The 27,406-nt window shown below is 43.2% G+C and overlaps 2 protein-coding genes across 4 annotated transcripts; both read right to left on the bottom strand.

The window, feature by feature from the left end:
* Window positions 1-46: 46 nt before the first annotated feature.
* On the bottom strand, window positions 47-22,357 carry fdxr (ferredoxin reductase). Of its 3 annotated transcripts, XM_014179492.3 has the most exons (13): window positions 22,327-22,345; window positions 21,652-21,918; window positions 21,321-21,421; window positions 11,836-11,931; window positions 11,587-11,709; window positions 11,361-11,474; window positions 9,544-9,645; window positions 7,274-7,381; window positions 6,374-6,458; window positions 5,157-5,356; window positions 4,776-4,947; window positions 4,230-4,403; window positions 47-1,188 (listed from the first exon to the last, which is right to left on the bottom strand). In XM_014179492.3, the coding sequence occupies exons 2-13, from the start codon at window positions 21,740-21,742 to the stop codon at window positions 1,058-1,060; spliced, it is 1,497 nt and encodes a 498-aa protein (XP_014034967.1). In that variant the 5' UTR covers window positions 21,743-21,918; window positions 22,327-22,345; the 3' UTR covers window positions 47-1,057. The 3 variants fall into 3 exon arrangements, with proteins under 3 accessions (XP_014034967.1, XP_014034966.1, XP_014034971.1); XM_014179491.3 differs by having other exon boundaries at window positions 21,652-22,357; XM_014179496.3 differs by lacking the exon at window positions 21,321-21,421 and having other exon boundaries at window positions 21,652-22,357.
* Window positions 22,358-25,142: 2,785 nt separating this feature from the next.
* On the bottom strand, window positions 25,143-27,350 carry LOC106589236 (uncharacterized). Its single transcript, XM_014178959.3, has 4 exons — window positions 27,173-27,350; window positions 26,660-27,031; window positions 26,054-26,184; window positions 25,143-25,548 (listed from the first exon to the last, which is right to left on the bottom strand). The coding sequence occupies exons 1-4, from the start codon at window positions 27,237-27,239 to the stop codon at window positions 25,396-25,398; spliced, it is 723 nt and encodes a 240-aa protein (XP_014034434.1). The 5' UTR covers window positions 27,240-27,350; the 3' UTR covers window positions 25,143-25,395.
* Between the last annotated feature and the right edge of the window lie 56 nt (window positions 27,351-27,406).

The raw sequence follows: 27,406 nt of genomic DNA, 5'->3' as shown, positions 1-27,406 counted from the left end.
GGATTAAATTGATCTACCCCATAATGACAACTTGAAAACATGTAAGTAAATGAATACAGATCTCCTTTATGTAAGTATTCACACCCCAGAGTCAATGCTTTTACACACCTGGATTGTGCAATATTTGCCCATTATTAAAACAATTCTTCAAATTTGTTGTTGATCATTACTAGACAACCATTTTCAGGTTTTGCCATATTTTAAGTAGATTTAAGTCAAAACTAATTTGGCCACATTCACTGTCAGGGTAAGCAACTCCAGTGTAGATTTGGCCTCGTTTTAGATTATTGTGCTATTGAGGTAAATTTATCTCCCAGTGTAGGGTGGAAAGCAGTCAAACAGGTTTCATGTGCTTGCCTCCATTTCTTTGTATCCTGAAAAACTTTCCAATCCTTAATAATTACAAGCATACCTATGACATGATTTCAGTGACATTGTTAACCAACACACCCACATAAAGAAAATAAGAACAGCAGGTTAACTGCCTTTTCAGGGGCAGAACAACAGATTTTTACCTTGTCAGCTCGGGGATTCGATCTTGCAACCTTTCGGTTACTAGTCCAATGCTCTAACCACTAGGCTACCTGCCACCCCAAGAGTGCAGTGTATAAAGTCAGAACATCTGCTGTCTTAGCCACTGTCTGTCACCAAGAGGGTACCCCAAGGCTCGATCCTAGGCCCCACGCTCTTCTAAATTTACATCAACAACATATGTCAGGCAATAGGACACTCTCTCATCCATACATGCAGATGATAAACTTGTACTCAGCTGGCCACTCCCTGGATTTTGTGTTAAATGCTCTACAACAAAGCTTTTTTAGTGTCCAACAAGCTCTATGCCCTTAACCTTGTTCTGAACACATCCAAAACAAAGTTAATCATAGCAAACAAAAAAAATATACTAATGCATAGTACCATAGACAAGTTCGTGGCCTGTAGCTGGCATAAAAAGTGGGGTTGGACCAGAGTTGTGTGTGTGTGTGGTCAGTGGTTCTTATTCACTTCTTGGCTGTCGAGTCCTCTGGTCCCTATGACCTGTGTGTGTGGTCCCTTGTCCCTATGCCCGGGCTACCTGCAGCATCTCTCCCACGTCCAGCATCTTTTCCCTGGGCTTTCCCCTGGTCTCTCCCCTCCTCGTCTCCTCACTGTCGATCTTCTCCCAGTCAGAGAACGAAACTGGCTTCACACCTACAGTCATGCACAGGGAGGTAGGTTGTTTTTGTAAAATATTAAGGTGGACGCTAACACTTGTGGAAGTTGATACTTATTCCTCAGCAAAAAAAGAAACGTCCCTTTTTCAGGACCCTGTCTTTCAAAGATAATTTGTAAAAATTCAAATAGCTTCACAGATCTTCAAAAATAATGTTTGATCCGAGGGCATTCAAAAGGGCCCACGGGCCGCCAGTTGCCCATCCCTGATTTACATAACGGCTGGAAATCCCCTAAGGCCAATAGTAATCTTGCTGACTCCATACACACCTTTCTCTGTCACTAAGATGCCATAAACTGAGCCTGACTAAAGATAAAGGGATAATAATAACAATGTATCTCCACTGTAATGTAAACTCAGCAACAACAAAAAAGAAATGTCCCTTTTTCTCAAAGATAATTTGTAAAAATCAAAATAACTTCACAGATCTTCATTGTAAAGGGTTTAAACACTGTTTCCCATGTTTGTTCAATGAACCATAAACAATTAATGAACATGTACCTGTGGAACAGTCGTTAAGACACTAACAGCTTACAGAGAGTAGGCAACTAAGGTCACAGTTATGAAAACTAATGACACTAGTGGTGGCAAATGTGTTGTTGCCTACCCTTACCACCTAGGGACAACCCGTCAGGAAGTTTAAGATCTAGTTGGATAGGGAGGTGTTTAGTCCCAGGGTCCTTAGCTTTGTGGGCACAATTGTGCTGAACGCTGAGGTATATACTGCTCAAAAAAATAAAGGGAACACTTAAACAACACATCCTAGATCTGAATGAAAGAAATAATCTTATTAAATACTTTTTTCTTTACATAGTTGAATGTGCTGACAACAAAATCACACAAAAATAATCAATGGAAATCCAATTTATCAACCCATGGAGGTCTGGATTTGGAGTCACACTCAAAATTAAAGTGGAAAACCACACTACAGGCTGATCCAACTTTGATGTAATGTCCTTAAAACAAGTCAAAATGAGGCTCAGTAGTGTGTGTGGCCTCCACGTGCCTGTATGACCTCCCTACAACGCCTGGGCATGCTGCTGATGAGGTGGCAGATGGTCTCCTGAGGGATCTCCTCCCAGACCTGGACTAAAGCATCCGCCAACTCCTGGACAGTCTGTGGTGCAACGTGGCGTTGGTGGATGGAGCGAGACATGATGTCCCAGATGTGCTCAATTGGATTCAGGTCTGGGGAACGGGCAGGCCAGTCCATAGCATCAATGCCTTCCTCTTGCAGGAACTGCTGACACACTCCAGCCACATGAGGCCTAGCATTGTCTTGCATTAGGAGGAACCCAGGGCCAACCGCACCAGCATATGGTCTCACAAGGGGTCTGAGGATCTCGTCTTGGTACCTAATGGCAGTCAGGCTACCTCTGGCGAGCACATGGAGGCCCCCCAAAGAAATGCCACCCCACACCATGACTGACCCACCGTCAAACCGGTCATGCTGGAGGATGTTGCAGGCAGCAGAACGTTCTCCACGGCGTCTCCAGACTCTGTCACGTCTGTCACATGTGCTCAGTGTGAACCTGCTTTCATCTGTGAAGAGCACAGGGCGCCAGTGGCGAATTTGCTAATCTTGGTGTTCTCTGGCAAATGCCAAACGTCCTGCACGGTGTTGGGCTGTAAGCACAACCCCCACCTGTGGACGTCGGGCCCTCATACCACCCTCATGGAGTCTGTTTCTGACCGTTTGAGCAGACACATGCACATTTGTGGCCTGCTGGTGGTCATTTTGCAGGGCTCTGTCAGTGCTTCTCCTGCTCCTCCTTGCACAAAGGCGGAGGTAGCGGTCCTTCTGCTGGGTTGTTGCCCTCCTACGACCTCCTCCACGTTTCCTGATGTACTGGCCTGTCTCCTGGTAGCGCCTCCATGCTCTGGACACTACGCTGACAGACACAGCAAACCTTCTTGCCACAGCTTGCATTGATGTGCCATCCTGGATGAGCTGCACTACCTGAGCCACTTGTGTGGGTTGTAGACTCCGTCTCATGCTACCACTAGAGTGAAAGCACCGCCAGCATTCAAAAGTGACCAAAACATCAGCCAGGAAGCATAGGAACTGAGAAGTGGTCTGTGGTTACCACCTGCAGAACCACTCCTTTATTGGGGGTGTCTTGCTAATTCCCTATAATTTCCACCTGTTGTCTATTCCATTTGCACAACAGCATGTGAAATTTATTGTCAGTCAGTGTTGCTTCTTAAGTGGACAGTTTGATTTCACAGAAGTGTGATTGACTTGGAGTTACATTGTGTTGTTTAAGTGTTCCCTTTATTTTTTTGAGCAGTGTAGTTAATGAACAGCATTCTCACATAGGTGTTCCTTTTGTCCAGGTGGGAAAGGGCAGAGTGGCGTGTGATTGAGATTGCTTCATCTGTGGATCTGTTGGGGCCGTATGTGAATTGGAGTGGGTCTAGGGTATCCGGGATGATGTTGTTGATGTGAGCCATGACCAGCCTTTCAAAGCACTTCATGGCTACCAATGGTAGTCATTTAGGCAGGTTACCTTCGCTTTCTTGGGCACAGGGACTAACTATGGAGGTCTGCTTGAAACATGTAGGTAGGGAGAGATTGAACATGTCAGTGAAGACACTTGCCAGTTGGTCAGCGTATGCTTGGAGTACACATCTTGGTAATCTGTCTGGCCTCGCGGCCTTGTGAACGTTGACCTGTTTAGAGGTCTTGCTCACATCATCTACGTGTATAATTGCAGGTAATTAGCTGTAAAACAGAAATGCACATGTGGGTACGCCGACCCGAGAGGATCGGTGGCCCCTCATGATGAATTCAGAATTTTTGTGGCCCCCACTCCCATCAAAGTTGCCTATCCCTGATGTAAATAGTACGTGCAAGAAGTTAAAACACAAATATAGCACTGCAGGCGTAACACCGGTACACTGCTGTATTGCATTTACTGTACGTACTATTGCACACAAGAAGTTTCCTCACAGGAACATTTTTATTTGAAGTGAATCGAATCATTTCAATAATCACAGTGCTAAAGAGTTGCAGTACCTCTTTTCTCCAGGAGGGCGGAGACCCCCTGTGAGCCAGGCTTGACGGTGGATACATCCAGTGTTCCTTTGCCAATGTCCTGTAGCAGAGTCCTGGCTGTGTCAAAGCTGTCGTTCATAGTGGTGGCTATCACCCCCGTGGGACCCCTCTTCACCCAGCCACTGCAGTACAGACCTGCCGACACACACACACACACACACACACACACACACACACACACACACACACACACACGTTAAAAGGGGACAGTTCAATCCAAAGGGGATAGACGTTCTTCTCAGACCTCAACAGTGGTTTGAGGTCGATCATCGAAACCCCACCGCCTGCGGCATATATCCACCACCCTAGCGTGGGTAAGAATCCCGACCCCACTGCTATTCTGTATCTCCCTCTGGGTCACCTCTCTCCATTCATGTTAGCCCTATCTGAATTAAAAACAAATGAAAATACTTACATATATATATACACACCTTTTGGGGGGAAATGGGGCCTATCTTTCCAATTAGCTTGTGTTTAAGGCAGGCAGACGAACGCACCCATACACACCTGCAGTCTGCTGCACGCGGCCCATAGTGTTGGGGATGATGGCTTTACGGGCGTCGAAGGGGACGGCGGGGTCGATGGGAAGGCTCTTGTAGCCGATGCTGCTGATGACTAGGCCGCACTCCACATCTTCCACCTCACCGGTGGCCACTGCCCTCACCCCCTCACCGTCGCCCTGGGGAGAGGCAGAGAGAGGCCGGGGCCAGCTTAACCTAGGCGCTTCTCTGTTCCAGCTTCAGACAACATGGCCTTGTCTTGTGTTTAATGAAAAAGGTTTTATTGGGTTTATCTGGGAAGGTAAGGACAATAAATTACAACAGAGGCAAGAGGGTAAGCTCAAGAGATGATCCTACAGTATATCTATTCCTAAAGCACCCGGCTCACCTCCAGCCGGTTGACAGCCAATCGTATCCCTGCGGCCCTGATGAGGTCAGTGGAGGGGAGGACCTCCAGGGGCCTCCGGAGGAAGCGGAATCCCCAGGCCCGCTCTGCCCTGTTCCGTTTCTCTAACTCCTCCTCCCCTGGAGTCTCTATTGCAGCCTTCAGCAGCAGCTCGGTCAGACGCTTCCTGGGCCTGACCAGCGCTGAGAGGACACACACACAATTACAGTCAAATATTCAGTTCAACAGAAACTCCAGCACAGATAAGAATTATACTGACAAAAATAAACAAGTTGAACAAAACCTAGGGGGCAAGTATCAACACATACCTACAGTTCAGGCATAAACACAAATAAGACAGCCCACACACATAGGAATCTACACTAACTGTTGGTTGACACTTTCAGGGACTTTTCTAGAGACACCATATGTTGCCAAACTAGCTTCTTCATGTCACAAACTTGTTTCATTTTTTTTACTCCCTCCTATTTACGTGCAAAAATAATCCCTCAGGCTGTCTGGAAAAGCACCATTCCAATAGGTAATCTCCATTATGTCATCCACTTAGAAGTGCATGGTTAAGAGCGTTGGGCGAGTAACCGAAAGGTTGCTGGGTCGGTGAAAAATCTGCGATGAGCAAGGCACTTAATCCTAATTGCTCCTGTAAGTTGCTCTGGATAAGAGTGTCTGCTAAATGACTCAAAATGTAAGATGAAAATCCATAGTCCTATACTCAATATGGTTAAGAAAATACTGTGAATATGTGACTGACAATAGAGTAAATAATTCAGACTTCTGAAATGCCGTCGCAAGACTGTGATAGCAGAGCGGACAGTCTAGATAAGAGACAGTTCATCATGGGGAACAGGTTGATGGGAAGGCAGAGAGAGAGATGTCTTCAAACCAGCAAGGGAGAATTTACAAATGATGTTAATCTGATTCTGTAACCATTGACGATCTGGGTTATGGTAGAGCAGACATATACTGCTGCTGGTCTGCAGAGTTCTGACATGATTGAGGGGGGAGTTTGGAGCATGTTCCTTGTCAGATAGATAGATGGTAGCAATGGAGGCCTTAGGAAGGGGGAAGGGTTTACAGATGCTGTTGAGGCCTGTGAAGGGCAGTGTGTGACATCACATTACTAAGAACAAGGATAAAAGTCAATAGCAGAAGATTTTAATGAGAGAAACCTTAAGAGGAACTAAACAGCCGTGTCTCACATTTAAGAGTTTCTGCTATGCCCTCAAACTCAGACGCCTCCATCTCTGGTCTGGTGCCAGGCAGGTTCACCATCTCTCTCAGCTCCTAGACACAACAACAAATAAAACACCCACGAGTGTTTGCAAAAATAAATGTTGATTTAACTACATACTACAGGTGATGGTTATGAACGCAACTCTTAACTATTTGTAACTTAGTTGCCTTAAGTGTTCGTCAAAGAAGTAGAACAAATTATAAGTAGAAAAAGTTAGACAGGAGTAATGTTTCATGTTTTTAAATGTTTTGCTCACATATTTTAACACTATGCATACATTTTTCTTTAATCGAATAAATGTGGGAAAAAAACTAAATGAAGACATTAATAAATGCATTTCTCTAACTTCCAAAATATTTGTTACAACGATAGGGGATTGCCAAGTTGGAGGCACGGTGGTTTCAACACAGCGCGCCCCCCCCCCCCCCCATCAGTCACCTAGTGTATATATAAATCATTATCCCTGACCTGATCTGAGGGAAAGTTAATTTATAAAGATGTGGGGATGTTTAGGCAGATAAAAGGCTCAACCTTTGGCACATATACTCACATGACAAACTGTCACAGTCAATTGTATGTTGTGAATGGAAACTGTCCCACAATCTGTCCCACAATCTAGAATCACACTATGCAAAACCAACTCAAGTACTATGAAGTAATAAATACTCCCTGATTTACAGAACAAAACAATTGCACTTGGAACTTTCAATTCCTCATAAATATGATTGCATAATTTAATGTTTGGACAATAAAAATACATACAATGTTAATCATCAAATGTGAATCATCAAATGTGAGATATCAACCTGTGTTCTGCAGCCCACTGTAGTGGTCAGGGGTTAAGTGTTAGGGGTCAGAGCCTCACCTTAATAGTGCAGGCCACCTGTAAGGGTCCCCTGCGCCCCACAATGAGCACCCTGCGGACACTGCTCTCTGCCAGGGCATCTAGTGCATGCTGGGTGATATCAGTCTTCTACACAGGAATGAGACAGAGAAGGGGTGACATGGAGACACCTGACACTTAGTAATAATTATATATCCAGAGTAGAGTTTGACCGATTAATCGGAACGGCCAATTAATTAGGGTTAAGATTTCAAGTTTTCATAACAATCGGTAATCTTCATTTTTGGACACCGATTATGGCCGATTACATTGCACTCCACGAGGAGAGTGCGTGGTAGGCGGACTACCTGTTACGCGAGTGCAGCAAGGAGCCAAGGTAAGTTGCTTGCTAGCATTAAACTTATCTTATAAAAAACAATCAATCTTAACATAATCACTAGTTAACTACACATGGTTGATGATTTTACTAGGTTAACTAGCTTGTCCTGCGTTGCATATAATCAATGCGGTGCCTGTTAATTTATCATCGAATCACAGCCTACTTCAACTTCGCCAAACGGGTGATGATTTAACAAGCGCAAAAAAAGCACTGTCGTTGCACCATTGTGTACCTAACCATAAACATCGATGCCTTTCTTTAAAATCAATACACAAGTATATATTTTTAAACCTGCATATTTAGTTAATATTGCCTGCTAACATGAATTTCTTTTAACTAGGGAAATTGTGTCACTTCCCTTGCGTTCTGTGCAAGCTGAGTCAGGGTATACGCAGCAGCTTGGGCTGCCTGGCTTGTTGTGAACTGTGTGAAGACCATATCTTCCTAACAAAGACCGTAATTAATTTGCCAGAATTGTACATAATTATGACATTACATTGCACAACCTTCAATGTTACAGCAATATTTAGACTTAGGGATGCCACCCGTTAGATAAAATACGGAACGGTTCCGTATTTCACTGACAGAATAAACATTTTGTTTTCAAAATGATAGTTCACGGATTTGACCATATTAATGACCTAAGGCTCGTATTTCTGTGTGTTATTATATTAAGTCTATGATTTGATATTTGATAGAGCAGTCTGACTGAGCGGTGGTAGGCAGCAGCAGGCTCGTAAGCATTCATTCAAACAGCACTTTCCTGCGTTTGCCAGCAGCTCTTCGCAATACTTGAAGCACAGCGCTGTTTATGACTACAAGCCTATCAACTCCCGAGATTAGGCTGGCAATACTATAGTGCCTATAAGAACATCCAATAGTCAAAGGTATATGAAATACAAATGGCATAGAAAGAAATAGTCCTATAATTCCTATAATAACTACAACCTAAAACTTTTAACTGGGAATATTGAAGACTCATGTTAAAAGGAACCAGCTTTCATATGTTCTCATGTTCTGAGCAAGGAACTTAAACGTTAGCTTTTTTACATGGCACATAATATTGCACTTTTACTTTATTCTCCAACACTTAGTTTTTTCATTATTTAAACCTAATTGAACATGTTTCATTATTTATTTGAGGCTAAATTGATTTTATTGATGTATTATATTAAGTTAAAATAAAAGTGTTAATTCAGTATTATTGTAATTGTCATTATTACAAATACACACACACACACACACACACACACACACACACACACACACACACACACACACACACACACACACACACACACACACACACACACACACACACGTACGTAACAATGAAAAATCGGCCGATTAATCGGTATCGGCTTTTTTTGGTCCTCCAAAAATCGGTATCGGCGTTGAAAAATCATAAACGGTCGACCTCTAATCCAGAGATATGCAGATATGGATTGTTTTCTTTCTGTGTGCTTTAACATTTTATACACAATGGTAGGATTCAGGCTTTGACAGAGAGAGAGATCAGATATAGAATGCATTTGGGCAGATGCATGGCAGCATATCTCTAGCCTGACTCCACATTGCTCTGGCCAAACTAGCACGTCTTCTCCACAATGAGTCCGGATTTGCTTTCCTCCATTACGTTCTCTAGAATGCAAACATATTCTGAGCATTCCGATTGGTCCCAGAAACCAATGGGTTGGCCCAGAGCTGGCCTACATGATGATGTTATCAACTTTGATATTGTGATTGGTTAGATTTATTAGAGATGACCCATTTGCTGTTTAATTAGTTTTGTACAATGGCCCTCATTTTGAGGTCAACACAAACAACTTCTAGGATGGCAGTTTCAGACAATGTAGAGCGATAGAGCAGCAGAATTAAATTCAGGGTGAGTCGTCAGGCAAACATATCTTACCTTCAGAATATCTACAGGAGATAGCAGCATCCTCGCAACATCCAGTGCCACGTTACCCTGCCCCAGAATTACAGCCGTCTCACAGCTCAGATCCGGCCTAAGCTAGTAGGATGGATAAAGAGAGACGGAGAGGGACCGAGAGACAGATTTATGTACAGTGCATTCGGAAAGTATTCAGACCCCTTGACTTTTTCCACATTTTGTTACGTTACAGCCTTATTCTAAAATTGATTAAATAAAACTTTTTTCCTCAGCAATCCACACACAATACCCCATAATTACAAAGCAAAAACTGGTTTTTAGAAACAGAAATACCTTATTTACATAATTATTCAAACCCTTTGCTATGAGACTCGAAATTGAGCTCAGGTGCATCTTGTTTCCATTGATCATCCTTGAGCTGTTTCTACAACTTGATTGGAGTACACCTGTGGTAAATTCAATTGATTGGACATGATTTGGAAAGGCACACACCTGTCTATATAAGGTTCCACAGTTCACAGTGCATGTCAGAGCAAAAACTAAGCCATGAGGTCAAAGGAATTGTCCGTAGAGCTCCGAGACAGGATTGTGTCGAATCACAGATCTGGGGAAGGGTACCCAAACAATTCTGCAGCATTGAAGGTCCACAAGAACACAGAGGCCTTCATCATTCCTAAATGGAAAACGTTTGAAAACACAGAGACTCTTCCTAGAGCTGCCCCCCCGGCCAAACTGAGCAATCGGGGAGAAGGGCTTTGGTCAGGGAGGTGACCAAGAACCCGATGGTCACTGACAGAGTTCTAGAGTTCCTCTGTGGAGATGGGAGAACCTTCCAGAAGGACAACCATCTCTACAGCACGCCACCAATCAGGCCTTTATGGTAGAGTGGCCAGACGGAAGCCACTTCTCAGTAAAAGGCACATGACAGCCCACTTGGAGTTTGCCAATAGGCACCTAAAGCCTCTCAGACCTTGAGAAAAAAAGATTCTCTGGTCTGATGAAACCAAGATTGAACTCTTTGGCCTGAATGCCAAGCGTCACGTCTGGAGGAAACCTAACACCATCCCTACGGTGAAGCATGGTGGTGGCAGCATCATGCTGTGGGGATATTTTTCAGCTGCAGGGACTGGGAGACTAGTCAGGATCGAGGGAAAGATGAACGGAGCAAAGTACAGAGTACTTGATGAAAACCGCTCCACAGCACTCAGGACCTCAGACTGGGGGCGAAGGTTCACCTTCCAACAAGACAACAACCCTAAGCACACAGCCAATACAATGCAGGAATGGCTTCGGGACAAGTCTCTGAATGTCCTTGAGTGGCCCAGCCAGAGCCCGGACTTGAACCCGATCTAACATCTCTGGAGAGACCTGAAAATAGCTGTGCAGCAAAGCTCCCCATCCAACCTGACAAAGGTTGAGAGGATCTGCAGAGAAGAATGGGAGAAACTCCACAAATACAGATGTGCCAAGCTTGTAGCTTCTACCCAAGAAGACTCGATGCTGTTATCACTGCCAAAGGTGCTTCAAGAAGTTACTGAGTAAAGGGTCTGAATACTTAAGTAAATGTGATATTTACAGTTTTCATAAATTAGCAGAAATGTCTAAACCTGTTTTTGCTTTGTAATTATGGGTTGTTGTGTGTAGATTGACATGGGGAATAAAATATGTATAACATTTTAGAATAAGGATGTGGAATGTGGAACAATTTGGAAAAAGTTAAGGGGTCTAAATACTTTCAGAAGGCACTGTATATCACTGAAATGTGTGTCAAAGCCTGTGATTTAAAAGCTCAGTACTTTCTCCTAACACATTTGTAAATAGTTAGGACAACATACCTCTCTGTTTCTAGGCAGCCCATTGTACCAGCCGACAAAGTCTTTGGCAGAGTACACCCCAGCCAAGTCTTCCCCTGGTACACCCATAGTCCTGTTCCCCTCCGCTCCATAGCTCTACGGATAAACACACACACATAAATACTCACACTTAAAGACACAAAACCAACACACACACACACACACATAGTGATTTAGGGGTGTAGATCTCTTTGGGGTGTAGTCTCACCAGCACCACAGCGTGGTAGGCTTCTTGAAGCTCCTCCACAGTGACGTCCTTCCCCACTCTCACATTGCCATGGAAACTACACCTGGCATGCTGGGCCGTTTGGGTGAAGGTGTTGATGACGTTCTGATGAGACAAGAAAAAAAGAGAGAGGAGAAGAGGGAGGAGAGAGAAAGAGAGATGCCATGATTCAACAAATTATATAATTTTGTCTGCTTCTGTCTGGCTATCATTTAATCAATTAATACTGACCTTGACCTCTGGATGGTCGGGGGCCACCCCAAATCTGACCAGGCCGAAGGGGACGGGTAGACGCTCGTAGATGTCCACCTGAACATCTGTCCGAGTCTTTTACAGACACACAATAAAGTCTTGATTACATTTAAAAACATGCCAGTATGAACCAAACATATGTTGACACTGACTCAGGCCTGGGAAATTCCAGTCCTCGGGTGCCTGATTGGTATCACACTTTTACCCCCATCCCTAGCAAACACACCTGATTTAAACTAATTGCATTTTTAACTGAAGATCATGACTAGTTGATTATTGGAGTCAGGTGTGTTGGCTGGGGCAAAAGTGTGACACCAATCAGGCCCCTGAGGATTGGCGTTGCCCAGGCCTGCATACTACTTTAGTTTTACTCTATTACATTTACATTTTAGTCATTTAGCAGACGCTCTTATCCAGAGCGACTTACAGTAGTGAATGCATACATTTCATTTCATACATTTTTGTTTCTGTGCTGGCCCCCCGTGGGAATCGAACCCACAACCCTGGCGTTGCAAACACCATGCTCTACCAACTGAGCAACAGGGAAGGCTATTGACGTAGGCAGGGCTATATTTGACCCGACAGTATTTCTAGAGCAACACTGTCGGGTAGTGTCAGACTTGTTGGCTTTTATTTTAAAATAAGGGCTTTGTGTGCAAGTGCAGGAAATGTATTCATGCCATTTAACAACCGTGGACCCCAAATAATGCTATCTTTACACATGGGAAATATACAAGTAGCAGCCAGTCGCTATATACTGTATGTACCACAATACAAATGAGAGCTATTGATAAAGTGATCAGCAATTGATGACGTAATTTCCTGGTTTACGAGCAGGCTCGGTAGCTGCCTGTAAAAATATGTTCCAGGCAAATTAGGCAATTGTGCACATACAATTTCTCAGATGATCTCTTAATATCACCAAGTATGGGTAAATCCATTTGAATTCAATCACTTTTTGACAGCATCACTTTGATATGAACGAAACCTTCCATATATATTTGCCCATTGTAGAAGAGCTCAGAAAGCTACTTTTGGTACCTGAATGCCAGAACATTCAAGAGATAAAAGGTGCTCAAAGTTGACCTATTTTGTTTACCCTACCATGAGACATCCATGTCTTCATCACTGGAAAAGATAAATTGTTGAGATTTGCTGCCATTTAAAAGCTTACAAACAGGGCTGTCAAACTATTTAGTATGCATTTTTTTTTTAGTTGATGCCTTTTTAGATAATTGATGTTATAAAGTTCTTAAAAAGTTCACAAAAAAATAAGTGATTGAATTCAAATGGATTTACCTGTATTTTACAATTCAGGGGTCTTCTGAGAAGTGCAAACCATTATCTGAAGCCGACAGTGAAACTACTCTAGTAAAAAGAGTTGTCACTAGTTACCACAGCCACAAAGTCAAAATGGGCAATATCATAACATAAAAATGAGCTTTTTGATCTTAATTTATAGTTAGGCATAAGGTTAGCATTGTGGTTAAGGTTAGTCCATTAAATTACACATAAAAGTAATTGGACGAAGGCGTCTTCTGTACGGGGAGTTTTGTTAAGAGCCCCGACAGTCTGTCTATACATTAACACACATCGCTTGCGGTATGGTTTTGAAAGCATTTTGTTTTTTGAAATAATTTTCAAAATACTAAATGTTAAATTGAGACACACCTATATAGGGTTAGTGTTGCTACATGGCCATATCTCCATGTTACAGTGCTTGTTTACCGGAAGACAGACAAAAGACAGCTAATTAGCACAGGTGGTCCCGTTATCTAGCACGCGCCGAACACCTGTGTGTAACGGAAGAAGGCTACCAGAAACGTGTCGTCACTGAAAAATACTGTCGGCTGCAACTGTGATAAAGCCGGTTAAAACAGCGTACAGTAAGTGTATATTTTGCATTTGTAAAATGCATGGGGGAGGAGTCGCAATCTACTGCAAAGATAGAACTTTACAGGCTGTCATACTTTCCAGGTCTATGCCCAAACAGTTTGAGCTTCTAACTTTAAAAAGTAATCTCTAGAGAAAAAAGTATATCGCTGTTGCCGCCTATTCAAATCAAATCAAGTTTTATTGGTCACATACACATGGTTAGCAGATGTTAATGCGAGTGTAGTGAAATGCTTGTGCTTCTAGTTCCGGTCATGCAGTAATATCTAACAATTTTACAACAACTACCTTATACACACACAAGTGTAAAGGAATGGATAAGAATATGTACATATAAATATATGGATGAGCATTGGCCGAACGGCATAGGCAAGATGGTATAGAGTACAGTATATACATGTGAGATGAGTAATGTAGGGTATGTAAACATTATATAAAGTGGCATTGTTTAAAGTGACTAGTGATACATTTATTACATCCAATTTTTTATTATTAAGTGGCAAGAGATTTAAGTCAGTATGTTGGCAGCAGCCACTCAATGTTAGTGATGGCTGTTTAACAGTCTGATGGCCTTGAGATAGAAGCTGTTTTTCAGTCTCTTGGTCCCAGCTTTGATGCACCTGTACTGACCTCGCCTTCTGGATGATAGCGGGGTGAACAGGCAGTGGCTCGGGTGGTTGTTGTCCTTGATGATCTTTTTGGCCTTCCTGTGACATCAGGTGGTGTAGGTGTCCTGGAGGGAAGGTAGTTTGACCCCGGTGATGCATTGTGCAGACCTCACTACCCTCTGGAGAGGCTTACAATTCTGGGTGGAGCAGTTGCCGTACCAGGCGGTGATACAGCCCGACAGGATGCTCTTGATTGTGCATCTGTTAAAGTTTGTGAGTGTTTTTGGTGACAAGACAAATTTCTTAAGCCTCCTGAGGTTGCGCCTTCTTCACCACGCTGTCTGTGTCGGTGGACCATTTCAGTTTGTCTGATGTGTGTGCCGAGGAACGTAAAACTTTCCACCTTCTCCACCACTGTCCCGTCGATGTGGATAGGGGGCTGCTCCCTATGCTGTTTCCTGAAGTCCACGATCATCTCCTTTGTTTTGTTGACGATGAGTGTGAGGTTATTTTCCTGACACCACACTCGAGGGCCGTCACAACCTCCCTGTAAGGCCGTCTTGTCGTTGTTGGTAATCAAGCCTAGGATCAGCGGGGTGGAGATGTTTCCTACCCTCACCACCTGGGGGCGTCCCGTCAGAAAGTCCAGGACCCAGTTGCACAGGGCGGGGTCGAGACCCAGGGTCTCGGGCTTAATGACGAGTTTGGAGGGTACTATGGCGTTAAATGCTGAGCTGTAGTCGATTAACAGCATTCGTACATAGGTATTCCTCTTGTCCAGATGGGTTAGGGCAGTGTGATTGCGTCGTCTATGGACCTATTGGGGCGGTAAGCAAATTGGAGTGGGTTTAGGGTGTCAGGTAGGCTGGAGGTGATATGATCCTTGACTAGTCTCTCAAAGCACTTCATGATGACAGAAGTTAGTGCTACGGGGCGATAGTCGTTCAGCTCAGTTACCTTAGCTTTAGGGACTGATTGAATATATCCGTAAACACACCAGCCAGCTGGCCTGCGCATGCTCTGAGGACACGGCTAGGAATGCCGTCTGGGCCGGCAGCCTTGCGAGGGTTAACACGTTTAAATGTTTTACTCATGTTGGCTGCGGTGAAGGAGAGCCCGCAGGTTTTGGTAGCGGGCCGTGTCGGTGCACTGTATTGTCCTCAAAGAGAGCAAAGAAGCTGTTTAGTTTGTCTGGGAGCAAGACATCGGGGTCCGCAACGGGGCTGGTTCTTTTTGTAGTCTGTGATTGACTGTAGACCCTGCCACATACTCTCGTGTCTGAGCCGTTGAATTGCGACTCTACTTTGTCTCTATACTGACGATTAGCTTGTTAGATTGCCTTGCAGAGGGAATAGCTACACTGTTTGTATTCGGTCATGTTTCCGGTCACCTTGCCCTGATTAAAAGCGGTGGTTCGCGCTTTCTGTTTTGCTCAAATGCTGCCATCAATCCACGGTTTCTCGTTGGGGAAGGTTTTAATACTCGCCGTAGGTACAACATCTCCGATGCACTTGCTAATAAACTCGCTCACCGAATCAGCGTATACATCAATGTTGTTCGATGCTATCCGGAACATATCCCAGTCCACGTGATCGAAGCAATCTTGAAGCGTGGAATCAGATTGGTCGGACCAGCGGTGAACAGACCAGAGTACGGGCATTTCCTGTTTTAGTTTCTGTCTATAGGCTGGGAGCAACAAAATGGAGTCGTGGTCAGATTTGCCGAAAGGAGGTCGAGGGAGGGCTTTGTATGCGTTGCAGAAGTTTTGCCAGCCAGGGTCACGCATTCCATATGCGGACAAAATTCAGGGAGCCTTGTTTTCAGATTAGCCTTGTTAAAATCCCCAGCTACAATAAATGCAGCCTCGGGATATGTGGAGTCCAATGAAGTTCTTTCATGGCCGTCGAGGTGTCTGCTTGGGGGGGATATACACGACTGTGATTATAATCGAAGAGAATTCTCTTGGTAGATAATGCGGTCGGCATTTGATTGTAAGGAATTCTAGGTCAGCTAAACAAAAGGACTTGAGTTCTGTTATAGACCCCCCTCAGCTCCCAGCAGTGCACCATATGTGAAATGATTGCCCCCCCATCTATCTGCAGAGTTTGTTCTGTTAGGTGACCTAAACTGGGATATGCTTAACCTCTCTAGGGTAGGGGGCAGTATTTTCACGGCCGGATGAAAAACGTACCCAAATTAAACGGCCTACTACGGGCCCAGGAACTAGAACATGCATATTATTAGTAGATTTGGATAGAAAACACTCTGACGTTTCTAAAACTGTTTGAATGATGTCTGTGAGTATAACAGAACTCATATGGCAGGCAAAAACCTGAGAAAAATCTAAACAGGAAGTGGGAATTCTGGTCCTTGTAGTCCTTTCAAGTCATTGCCTATCGAACACACAGTGACTTAGGGTTCATTTTGCACTTCCTAAGGCTTCCACTAGATGTCAACAGTCTTTAGAAAGTTGTTTGAGGCGTCTATGGAAGTTGTTGACTCAGGAAAGTACTGGCATTCATTGGCGCGCATTCACGTGAGAGTTAGCTGTGTTCAAAAACGTTTTTCAAGACATTGCAATCGTCCGGTTGGAATATTATTGAAGTTCTAAGTGAAAAAGGCCCTAAAGATTGATGCTATACAACATTTGACATGTTTGAACGAACGTAAATAGAACTTTTTTTACTTTCGTCGTGACATTTTCCACGCGCTTCCTACATTTGGAGTAGCTAACTGAACGTGCTAACAACAAGGAGCTATTTGGACATAAATTATGGACTTTATCAAACAAAACAACATTTATTGTGGACCTGGGATTCCTGGAAGTGCCTTCTGATGAAGATTATCAAAGGTAAGTGAATATTTCTAATGCTATTTATGATTTTAGATGACTCCAAAATGGCGGGTATCTGTATTGCCTAGTGTATTTTTCTGAGCGCAGTACTCAGATTATTGCAAAGTGTGCTTTCGCCGTGAAGCTTTTTTGAAATCTGTCACAGCGTTTGCATAAAGATGTTCATCAATAATTCTTTGAATAACAGTTTAATATTTTATCAACGTTTATGGTGAGTATTTGTGTACATTGTTGTGCTGATTCACCGAAAGTATTGGAGGCAAAATATTTTCTGAACATCACGCGCCAATGTAAAATGGGGTTTATGGATATAAATATGAACTTTATCGAACAAAAAAATGCATGTATTGTGTAACATGATGTCCTAGGAGTGTCATCTGATGAAGATCGTCAAAGGTTAGTGCATAATTTTAGCTGGTTTTCTGGTTTTTGTGACGCCTGTCCTTGCTAGGAAAATGGCTGTGTGCTTTTTCTTGTGTTGGAACTGTCCAAACATAATCTAACTTTATGCTTTCGCCATAAAGCCTTTTTGAAATCGGACAATGTGGTTACATTAAGGAGACGTGTACCTTTAAAATGGTGTAAAATAATCGTATGTTTGAGAACTTTGAATTATGACATTTTGTGGTTTTGAATTTGGCGCTCTGATTTTTCACTGGCTGTTGAATAGTGTGAACCGTGGGTGGGCGCTAGCGTCCCACCTGCCCAAGAGAGGTTAACATCCCGGCCGTCCTACAATCTAAGCTAGATGCCCTCCATCTCACACAAATGATCAAGTAACCCACCAGGTACAACCCTAAATCCGTAAACATGGGCACCCTCATAGATATTATCCTGGCCAACTTGCCCTCCAAATACACCTCTGCTGTTTTCAATCAGGATCTCAGCGATCACTGCCTCATTACCTGCATCCGTTATGGGTCCGCGGTCAAACGACCACCCCTCATCACTGTCAAACGCTCCCTAAAACACTTCTGCGAGCAGGCCTTTCTAATCGAACGGGCCCGGGTATCCTGGAAGGATATTGACCTCATTCCGTCAGTAGAGGATGTCTGGTTGTTCTTTAAAAGTAATTTCCTCACCATCTTAAATAAGCATGCCCCTTTAAAAAAATGTGGAACTAAGAACAGACATAGCTCTTGGTTCACTCCAGATCTGACTGCCCTCAACTAGCACAAAAACATCCTGTGGCGTACTGCACTAGCATCAAATAGTCCCTGCGATATTCAACTTTTCAGGGAAGTCAATAATCCAATACACAGTCAGTTAGGAAAGCAAAGGCTAGCTTTTTCAAACAGAAATTTGCATCCTGTAGCTCTTACTCCAAAAGGTTTTGGGACACTGTAAAGTCCATGGAGAATAAGAGCACCTCCTCCCAGATGCCCACTGCACTGAGGCTATGAAACACTGTCACTACCGATACATCCACGATAATCAAGAATTTCAATAAGCGTCGCTCTACGGCTGGCCATGCTTTCTTCCTGGCTACCAACTCCGGCCAACAGCTCCGCACCCCCCCGCAGCTACTTGCCCAAGCCTCCCCAGCTTCTCCTTCACCCAAATCCAGATAGCAGATGTTCTGAAAGAGCTGCAAAACCTGGACCCGTACAAATCAGCTGGGCTAGACAATCTGGACTCTCTCTTTCTAAAACTATCCGCCGCCATTGTTGCAACCCCTATTACCAGTCTGTTCAAACTCTCATATCGTCCGAGATTCCTAAAGATTGGAAAGCTGCCGCGGTCATCCCCCTCTTCAAAAGGGGTGAGACTCTAGATCCAAACTGTTACAGACCTATATCCATCCTGTCCTGTCTTTCTAAAGTCTTCGAAAGCCAAGTTAACAAACAGATCACTGATCATTTCGAATCCCACCGTACCTTCTCCTCTGTGGAATCTGGTTTCCGAGCTGGTCACGGGTGCACCTCAGCCACGCTCAAGGTACTAAACGATCTCATAACCGCCATCGATAAAAGACAGTACTGTGCAGCCGTCTTCATAGACCTGGCCAAGGCTTTCGACTCTGTCAGTCACCGTATTCTTATCGGCAGACTCAACAGCCTTGGTTTCTCAAATGACTGCCTCGTCTGGTTCACCAACTACTTCTCTGATAGAGTTCAGTGTGTCAAATCGGAGGGCCTGTTGTCCGGACCTCTGGCAGTCTCTAGGGGGGTACCACAGGGCTCAATTCTCGGGCCGACTCTTTTCTCTGTATATATCAAAGATGTCGCTCTTGCTGCGGGTGATTCTTTGATCCACCTCTACGCAGACGACGCCATTCTGTATACATCTGGCCCTTCTTTGGACACTGTGTTAACAAACCTCCAAACGAGCTTCAATGCCATACAATACTCCTTCTGTGGCTTCCAACTGCTCTTAAACGCTAGTAAAATCATCTACACATCTATCACTCCAGTGTTAATTTGCTAAATTGTAATTACTTCGCTACTGTGGCCTATTTATTGCCTTACCTCCTTACACCATTTGCACACACTGTATATAGATTTTTCTATTGTGTTATTGACTGTACTTTTCTTTATTCCACGTGTAACTCTTAGTTTTTTGTCACACTGCTTTGCTTTATCTTGGCCAGGTCGCAGTTGTAAGTGAGAACATGTTCTCAACTGGCCTACCTGGTTAAATAAAGGTGAAAAAATAAAAAATAAAAATGAAAGTATGGGGCTTTATGTTCTAGAACCGTATCACAATTGAGAATCGATTCACGTTTAGATGAGTATTTGTCTGCCAGAGCCAGTCTACCTCTGAAAATAACATTTGGTCCTTGGACCTTAAGGAGTAACAGTAGGCTCCTTAAAAGAATTAAGCACACCGGGAATCTCACTGCCGATAGGTACTTATCACAGTGGGAGGCCGTTCCTTCTCTTTCCCAGTAGCGACGAACCTACCGATTTGTCTAATGCAATGCTCGTCGGTGGCCAACAACTTGACTTTGAGCCAACCAGAGACACCCCCCCCCCCCCCAAAAAAAAGATGGTATTTTCTCCATACATCCACATATGAGCCAGTCACACTTCATATGCAATGTAGACTATGGGATGGCAGCTAGCTAAGTGCACAGATGCAATGCATACAACACTAAATACTTCCACCAAGCTAGCTAAACACTGTAGATAGTGATGACATTATAATTAAATAACAATGGATTAGCTACTTTCCATGAAACAGCTGCCTTTGTTAACTGCCGAGATAGCTGCACTAACTCGGACACTGCACTATGTTGTGCTAGCTAGCGAATATGATAACATTTAGTAGCTAGCTAACCATTTGGCTATGGGATGGTACTGGCAGTAAGGGATTATGGAGAGTGAATTAAATTGTTTATTCGCCATCTTCCTAGGTGGTCATCTAGATGTGGCAATCTGGCTAGTATCATCAAGGGCTTTCTACGAAATAGCAACATTAGAACAGATAGCTTGGAATCTAGACCATAAGGAACACACACGGATATGCATTACCAAACAACGCTACTGACACCTTCTGGTTTGGAGTATTTTAACAAGGCTGAGTGGCTGACAACGTCCAAGGTCTTTGCTGTGTGAACACAAAAAAGATTGACTGCTGACACCCTGTTCAGAGGTGCCCTGTTCAGAAGTACTGTCGGAAGGCAAAAATGTGACAATCTTACCGGTGTGTCTGAACTTTAAGAGTACATCTTGGGCTATGGTTAAGGTAAAAGGTAAAATCAGATTTTAAGAAGATACATTGTAGAAATGATGGTTTAGCCATAATTTAGAGACTTTGTGGCTGTGGTAACTAGTGACGACCAAATTCTCAGCTATGTAAACAATACAGAGCTGTAGCACAACAAAGACCTGGGTCTGGTGGATTACTGTAGGTGGGGATTGGAGAAACTCTGGGTGTAAAGTACACATTGGCTGCTGTCCCTTTTATCTAATCTCTATCCTTCCTGAAGTCTGCACTTGTTAACTTCCCCTCATGGAATGGACTCTCTAGTTCACACTTCAGGGAGAAGGGCAATAAATTGGAACCGGATTTTGGGAAAGAAAGCTCTGATCCAAGATTTGTGCCTAAGGGAAGCATCTACCCGATGGTTCAAATCTTGGGGACAGTAGCACTAAGACATCACCCACCTTGACTAGGTGTTGTGCAGTGTAGAAGCCAGCTGGGCCACCTCCAACTATGCACACCTTGGGGCTGGAGGCAGGTGTGGATGTGGAAAGTCCACACACACCTGTATAGGCACATGCCAGAATGAACAATGACGACCCATGTATGTAGCTAACTCATTCTGTCACTACATGGTCATTTTATCTGTCCATATAGGCTAGTGTCAGACATATAAATAGCTGTTACTAAATCACTATTCTGTCCAGACCTGTAGACGTGTCGTTTTACACTAGGCAGGGTGAATTACTGCATGCACTTGGCGAGCAATGTCCATTGTTTGCCCCCCCTTCTTACCATGGAATCGTGTGATCCTCACGCACCTTGGCGAAGTCAGAAATAACTTTAACATCTGGACCTTGCACAACGCAGCTTTATGAGTGCTCATTTTCACAAATCGTCCAGGAAATGTCTCTTTGGTAGGCGGCTAGGGAGACTAGCTTGTAGTTTGGTCCAGACTGAGCTATGGTCATAACGTTAAACGCAGAATAGACAAGGCACTAGGACAGGAATGGATTACGGGCGGGATTATCAATCACTTCATCTCTTCCGGCGGTGTGTGCTCTCCAGTTGTCACACAATAATGAAAACACAATTAATCAGCTAGCTGGTACATTGCAAATAGGTAGCTAGCTAGCGTTAGTAATTAAATAAACGCACAGTCATTCATTAAAAGTACAATTGTTCCCCTACTAGATAGTTAACCATCCACAGTGTAGTAGCTACGTGAATGTGCTAGCCACAGTGCTGCAGATGACCGTGGGTGCGTTTGTTGACAAATTAATTCAACAGGATTAGCTAGATACCTCGCTCAACTGGTTAGGTTTATAAGCTTTAAAGTTAATTATTAGACAAACTAAGTTAGCTAGCTATTCTGAAAAATGTGGTACTTGCCATGCCTGAAGGCAGATTACATTTCAAAACAATAGTGGAAGACTTGAAACAAATGTAAATCATACGTCAAAAACTAACCGATTATCATGTGTTCCGTCCAAAGTGTCTCGTCCTGAAAATACAGCTGCATACATAGTTCCGGGTAAAAACTAACTGCACCTTGACAAATGGCATTATAGAGATAGTAATCTCTAAACCCAAGGTAATAGTGGCTCAATGTCTTGAATTTATCAGGATTTGTCTCCCCAGGGTACACACACACACAGTTGCATAACAAGACCTTGCTTTTGAATTTCTGGCGCCCTTGAATGAATGTCACTGTGTTTTCTGTTGGGTTTCTACATCAAATAAATTCAATAGCTTCTGCACCATATTTTATTGTGAAGACTCTGTGTAAAACACAGTTTAAATGAATTACTATGTCCTCTCTTTCAGACACCATAATGTATTCTAAGATTAGACATTGACGAGCCCTAGATATTGCCTCATGATATTCCCCTGTAGAGTGCCAAATTGTCATAAACTCTACAATATCTGTTAGCAGTGGCAATGTTAGCATGTAAATCTTGGTGGGGCAAACAAAACAATATTTTTTTAGATGCATGCCAGCAAAGCCACTACACAACCCAACACTAAACAATACATTAATTGCACTATAAGGGTGACAAACGGTGCCCACAAACTGTTAGGGCCTACATAAGGATGTCCCAATATCAGAGCTTTCTTTTCAGCACCATGGAGTGAATCCTTACCACTGCTGGCTATCAGCGGAGCCTTGTCTTGCAGCGAAACAGTTCATTCAGCATAATTTACTGCCTTTCTAAAAAAAACATAGCTGATATGGCTGACTTGCTTAAACAAATGTGGTTTCTACTGACAATTGAAATGTACAAACTATGGCATAAGGGAACGATGAGCAGATAAAAGGCAATCCGTAATTCTGATTAAGATATTAATGAGCGAGCTAAGACGGACAAAGTCAATATGAATTTGTTCAGCATTTTTCAAATGTACAGCAACAGAATTCAGAACATGGTCCATTCTTACAGTTTTGTCCCTGTACACCAAGTCAGAACCGTAGGATAAATAAAGGGGGCATATAAGCAGACAAAGAAAGCTCTTACAATATTCAATGATGACATTTGTCTAAAACAGGCTATAGGCTACATGTGCACCACAAAGTCAGAAAAGTAGGCTAAGTTATGAGAGGGAAAGGGACCAGATTATTAGGGTGAGGCACATGGGCTACTAAGAGCTTACTACCAACATACACTTAGTATTACTTTCTTAGCTACAGTATAAATATCTCCCTGACATATTACATCATTTATGCAGCAGCATACAATAAATTTTTGGACTCACCTTGTTGTGCTGTGCTCATTTGAATAGGAAGGTGGCACGGCGGTCCTTCTTGTGGGCAAATTTTGTCATCAAAGTCTGGCATTCTCAGGATTTATGGTGCTTTCAAGACAACTGGGAACTCAACAAAAAAAACGATGTTCATTCATGACGTTAGTGATCTTCAGGTTGGAGGTCTAGAAAGAGGCCCAAGTTTCCGACTTGGAATTCTGAGTTGGATGACTGTTCAAAAAGTATTTTCCTCGTCTGAGATTTTTTTTTCAGAGTTCCCAGTTGTTTTGAACGCGGCAGAAGTCATGCTGGATTGACAGCATGGCCAATGTATTCAACCTTTTCTGGCCCATGGTGTGTTACGAGTGAATGTTTATCCTTTTAAGCTTGGAAAAGAGACCCTTAAACCCAGACTTGGACCACACAACCACTCCACTGAATAGCAGGCTAGTGATTGCTTTGCGAAGCTTGCAGTTAGCCACTGATTCTTTCCAAACCACTCATTGTTGAATTTGCGATTTCCAACTTGTTGTGTAATGTTTATGGCCGATGAGCACCGATACGTTTTATCTTTAATTTCTCTTCATATGACAAGGATTGAAAATAATTTGCCAGTAGATTGACGACAATCAACGATATGGTAGATATAATGTGATTTGACATCATTCTATCTGTGGCCAATGACCTTGAGCCTGCTTGGTATGGCAGCACCCAAGGGGCTTGAATTTTTGAGCTCTCCTTAGATTTTGCAGAGATGTAGTGTCCCCATGAGTGACAGAACACTGAGCCAATCACGGTGCAACTAGAGAACATTACCAACCCCTACGATCCGTATTTTCCGCTGGCTGTCCCACCACCACAGAAATCACTGAGCTAGGCTGAAACACCTGCATTTTGAAGCTGCCTTACTCAAGAAAGCAAAAAGAGACCATGTTTGTATGCAGCTTTATTTTTTTACATTGTTTGCAAACTGATTTGTGACACGTATTAATGCCAAAATAACATGCAACACAGGCAACCCCAAATATATATATATATATATATAAATCAACTAAACAGGTGGGGCTCGCCACTGTCTGTTAGTGAGACCAGGGAATCCATAAATACAAAGTAACGCAGCAATATCTCTTTAAATGGGCGTGTGTTGACTTGACTGACACATGCCTATTTTATATCTCTGACCTGTATGGAATTTATATTCAGCTTGGTCACATTAGGACATGTCAGATGAAGACCAGGATAATCAAACAGATTAGCCAACATTGTCAAAACTCTTTTAAATCTGCGGGATGTGCAAAAAAACAAAACAATTGACCTGTTCACACATTAGGCAGCCCATATCTGATCGGAAAGCATGTCAGACATCAAACTGCAGGATGTGGTATGGTACGTTGCCGTACGTATCACTGAGTCACATAGAATGAGTCTTTCTGTTAACATAGACAATTTCCATAACAATCGGAAGTGGAGACACAAAAGAAGAGAAAAACAGACATTTCGTGAGAAAGAGCTCATGAGAACAGTAGCCTACAAATGCACAGAATTTCACACTATTTAATTGCACGGATGTTTCTGTAAGATGCATTGAACAGAAATGCACAACTACCAACTTGGCAAATAAACACAAATAATGGATTGCTCAGACAGACATCTGAAAATATATCTGAAATCTAGCCAAAAATAGTATTTAAAGAACATTCCATTAGTGAGAACAGACAGTAGGGCCTAACTACGTAGACACTCTACAGGTAAATTATTACCGCAATTGCAGACTAACTTCTTCCATTCCCTTCAATGTTACAGTATCCCTTTAAAGTCGACATGGCCTGGAGAGCGGTTGGAGTAGATGAACTGTGGGTCAGCAGTAGGCCTGTGCTGTGGACACACATGCTGGTGGTGGTGATGGTGGTGTCTTCTATTGTCCCTGGCTGGTGTGTAGTGCTTTTTGGTCTGTAGGAAAACATAGAGATGTTTAAATTCATATTTACACTCATCTTAGACTTCATCCAGAATGGGGGGGTTAGTGGGCGTGGGCATGGCCAAAGGCACGGTTTTATAGGCCCTTCTCTTGGCTGCAGAGTCAAAATGTTGCTGTTTTGAAGCTAATTTCCTGCAATTCTACACATTTTGTCATGGGCCTGAGAGAATCTTCAGTTTTAAAGATAATTTCCTGCAATTATACACATTTAGCCTTGGCCTATGCCTTGTTCTTATGCTATCTGAAATGACTGAAACATTACAACAAAATCATTGGGGGACCCAGCCCATGACATTTTTGGAATTTCAGATTCTCCCTGAGAATGGTGATTGTTAGTTCTCAAAGATAATCTTATTTAAAAAATATATTGCTCCAATATGTTTAATGTTACACTGAAAACGTTTTACCATTCCGGAAATTATTATAATTACTATTTGAATGTTTTTGCAGTGGCAAATAAGGGAAACACTGGCTTACCCGTGTGCATCGCCACATCAGAGCTCCAATGAAGAGGAAGAAGATGACGATGAAGGCCGTACAACTCAGCACAATCAAGATGAGTTCCATGATGGCCTGACCGCCACCACAGCCCTTCTCTGGATCGCTCTCTGTATGGAGGGGAGAGGGAATTTGAAGAAGTGGTTCAGCTTCATGTCTTCTTGAAAAACTCTGGGCCTTCATTATAGCCCTTTGAGTCTGACCCTGAGTTTTTCCTGGCCTGGTCAACTGCTCAGGGAAAACTCATTCAAAAGAAATTCAAAGGAATATGGTGAGTCCATATTGCACATATTGGAACACAATACCTAACATCTTGTGCACTAATCATGATCATAGCTAGTACTAGCCACATTAAAACCACTTACATCAGTTGTGGTATGTCGTTGAAATTGCAGAGATCGATATTTTCACACCGTATCATAAAAAAGTGTGGAACAGACAGTTCTAGAATAATGATTGGATACCAATTCTTTGTTAATCCAGGAAGAGAAAGACAATCTGAATGAAAAATGGAATTCACCCTAACCCTGATGAATAACATTTCTTCTTCTTCTTCTTCTTAAATAAATAAAACAATATTTGTACCTCTGACAATGATGATGGTGCCATTACTGTGCCGCTGTACCAGCACTTTCCTTTGGGTATCGTAGTACCTCCAGCTGCAGTAGTAACTGTCTGTGTCCTCCACCCCAAGCTGGGACAGCCTAAGTGTGAACTCACAGTACCGCTTGACCTCCTGGTCCTGGTCTGACACCACTGTGACCCGACCTCTGAACCCATTGTGGATTGTGATCCTACCGACTGCTCTGTCAGCTATCGACAAGTACAGCACATCTCTGTTGTTGTGGAATTGACCCCTGAGGTAGAGGCCTGTGGGGTCGGGTAGCGATGTGGAGCAGAGGATCTCGGCCGAGGAGTTGACCTTCATCAGAGATACGGCACTGGGGCTCTGGGAAACTTGCAGGGAGAGAGATAGATAGACAGGGGCCCAGGTTTTAGACATATTGTTATTATGAAGACAAGAATGCCCCCTTGGTCCTCCTTGTTTTTTGTCTGAAGGTTTATTGTCCATTTAGGGTCAACTAAAAACTCACTTACCTGTCCAGGTGAGCACTGCAGGTGTGCAGAGGAGTCCCAGCACACATCTCCACAACAGAACATCCATCCTGCCACCTAGGTACCAGCTGCATTTATCAGAGAACTCCACACACTCTTCCACACACGCAAAACACTCACAACTGACTGGTGAAGAACAACTGAATAAATGGATAGAGAAGAGTTTCCTCTGTTGACTTGTTCACAGGAAGTGTTGTGGTTGTTTTCTGCTGACGG

Source organism: Salmo salar, chromosome 28 (assembly GCF_965601325.2).
Source record: "Salmo salar chromosome 28, fSalSal1, whole genome shotgun sequence".
NCBI lineage: Eukaryota > Metazoa > Chordata > Actinopteri > Salmoniformes > Salmonidae > Salmo > Salmo salar.
The sequence above is the reverse complement of the archived record's forward strand: the minus strand, read 5'-3'. Positions and strand labels throughout refer to the sequence as shown.

Bases quoted from the DNA above. Each gene is read 5' to 3' on its own strand.
- fdxr (XM_014179491.3), bottom strand. From the start codon at position 21,742: ATGAGCACTCATAAAGCTGCGTTGTGCAAGGTCCAGATGTTAAAGTTA. The intron at 7,382-9,543 runs GTAAGATATGTT...ATTCCTGTGTAG, and splicing joins CTCCTGTAGATATTCTGAAG to AAGACTGATATCACCCAGCA. The intron at 4,948-5,156 runs GTGAGCCGGGTG...GCCTCTCCCCAG, and splicing joins TGGCTGTCAACCGGCTGGAG to GGCGACGGTGAGGGGGTGAG.
- LOC106589236 (XM_014178959.3), bottom strand. From the start codon at position 27,239: ATGGATGTTCTGTTGTGGAGATGTGTGCTGGGACTCCTCTGCACACCT. The intron at 27,032-27,172 runs GTAAGTGAGTTT...TCTCCCTGCAAG, and splicing joins TGCAGTGCTCACCTGGACAG to TTTCCCAGAGCCCCAGTGCC. The intron at 25,549-26,053 runs GTAAGCCAGTGT...GTTTTCCTACAG, and splicing joins TGATGTGGCGATGCACACGG to ACCAAAAAGCACTACACACC.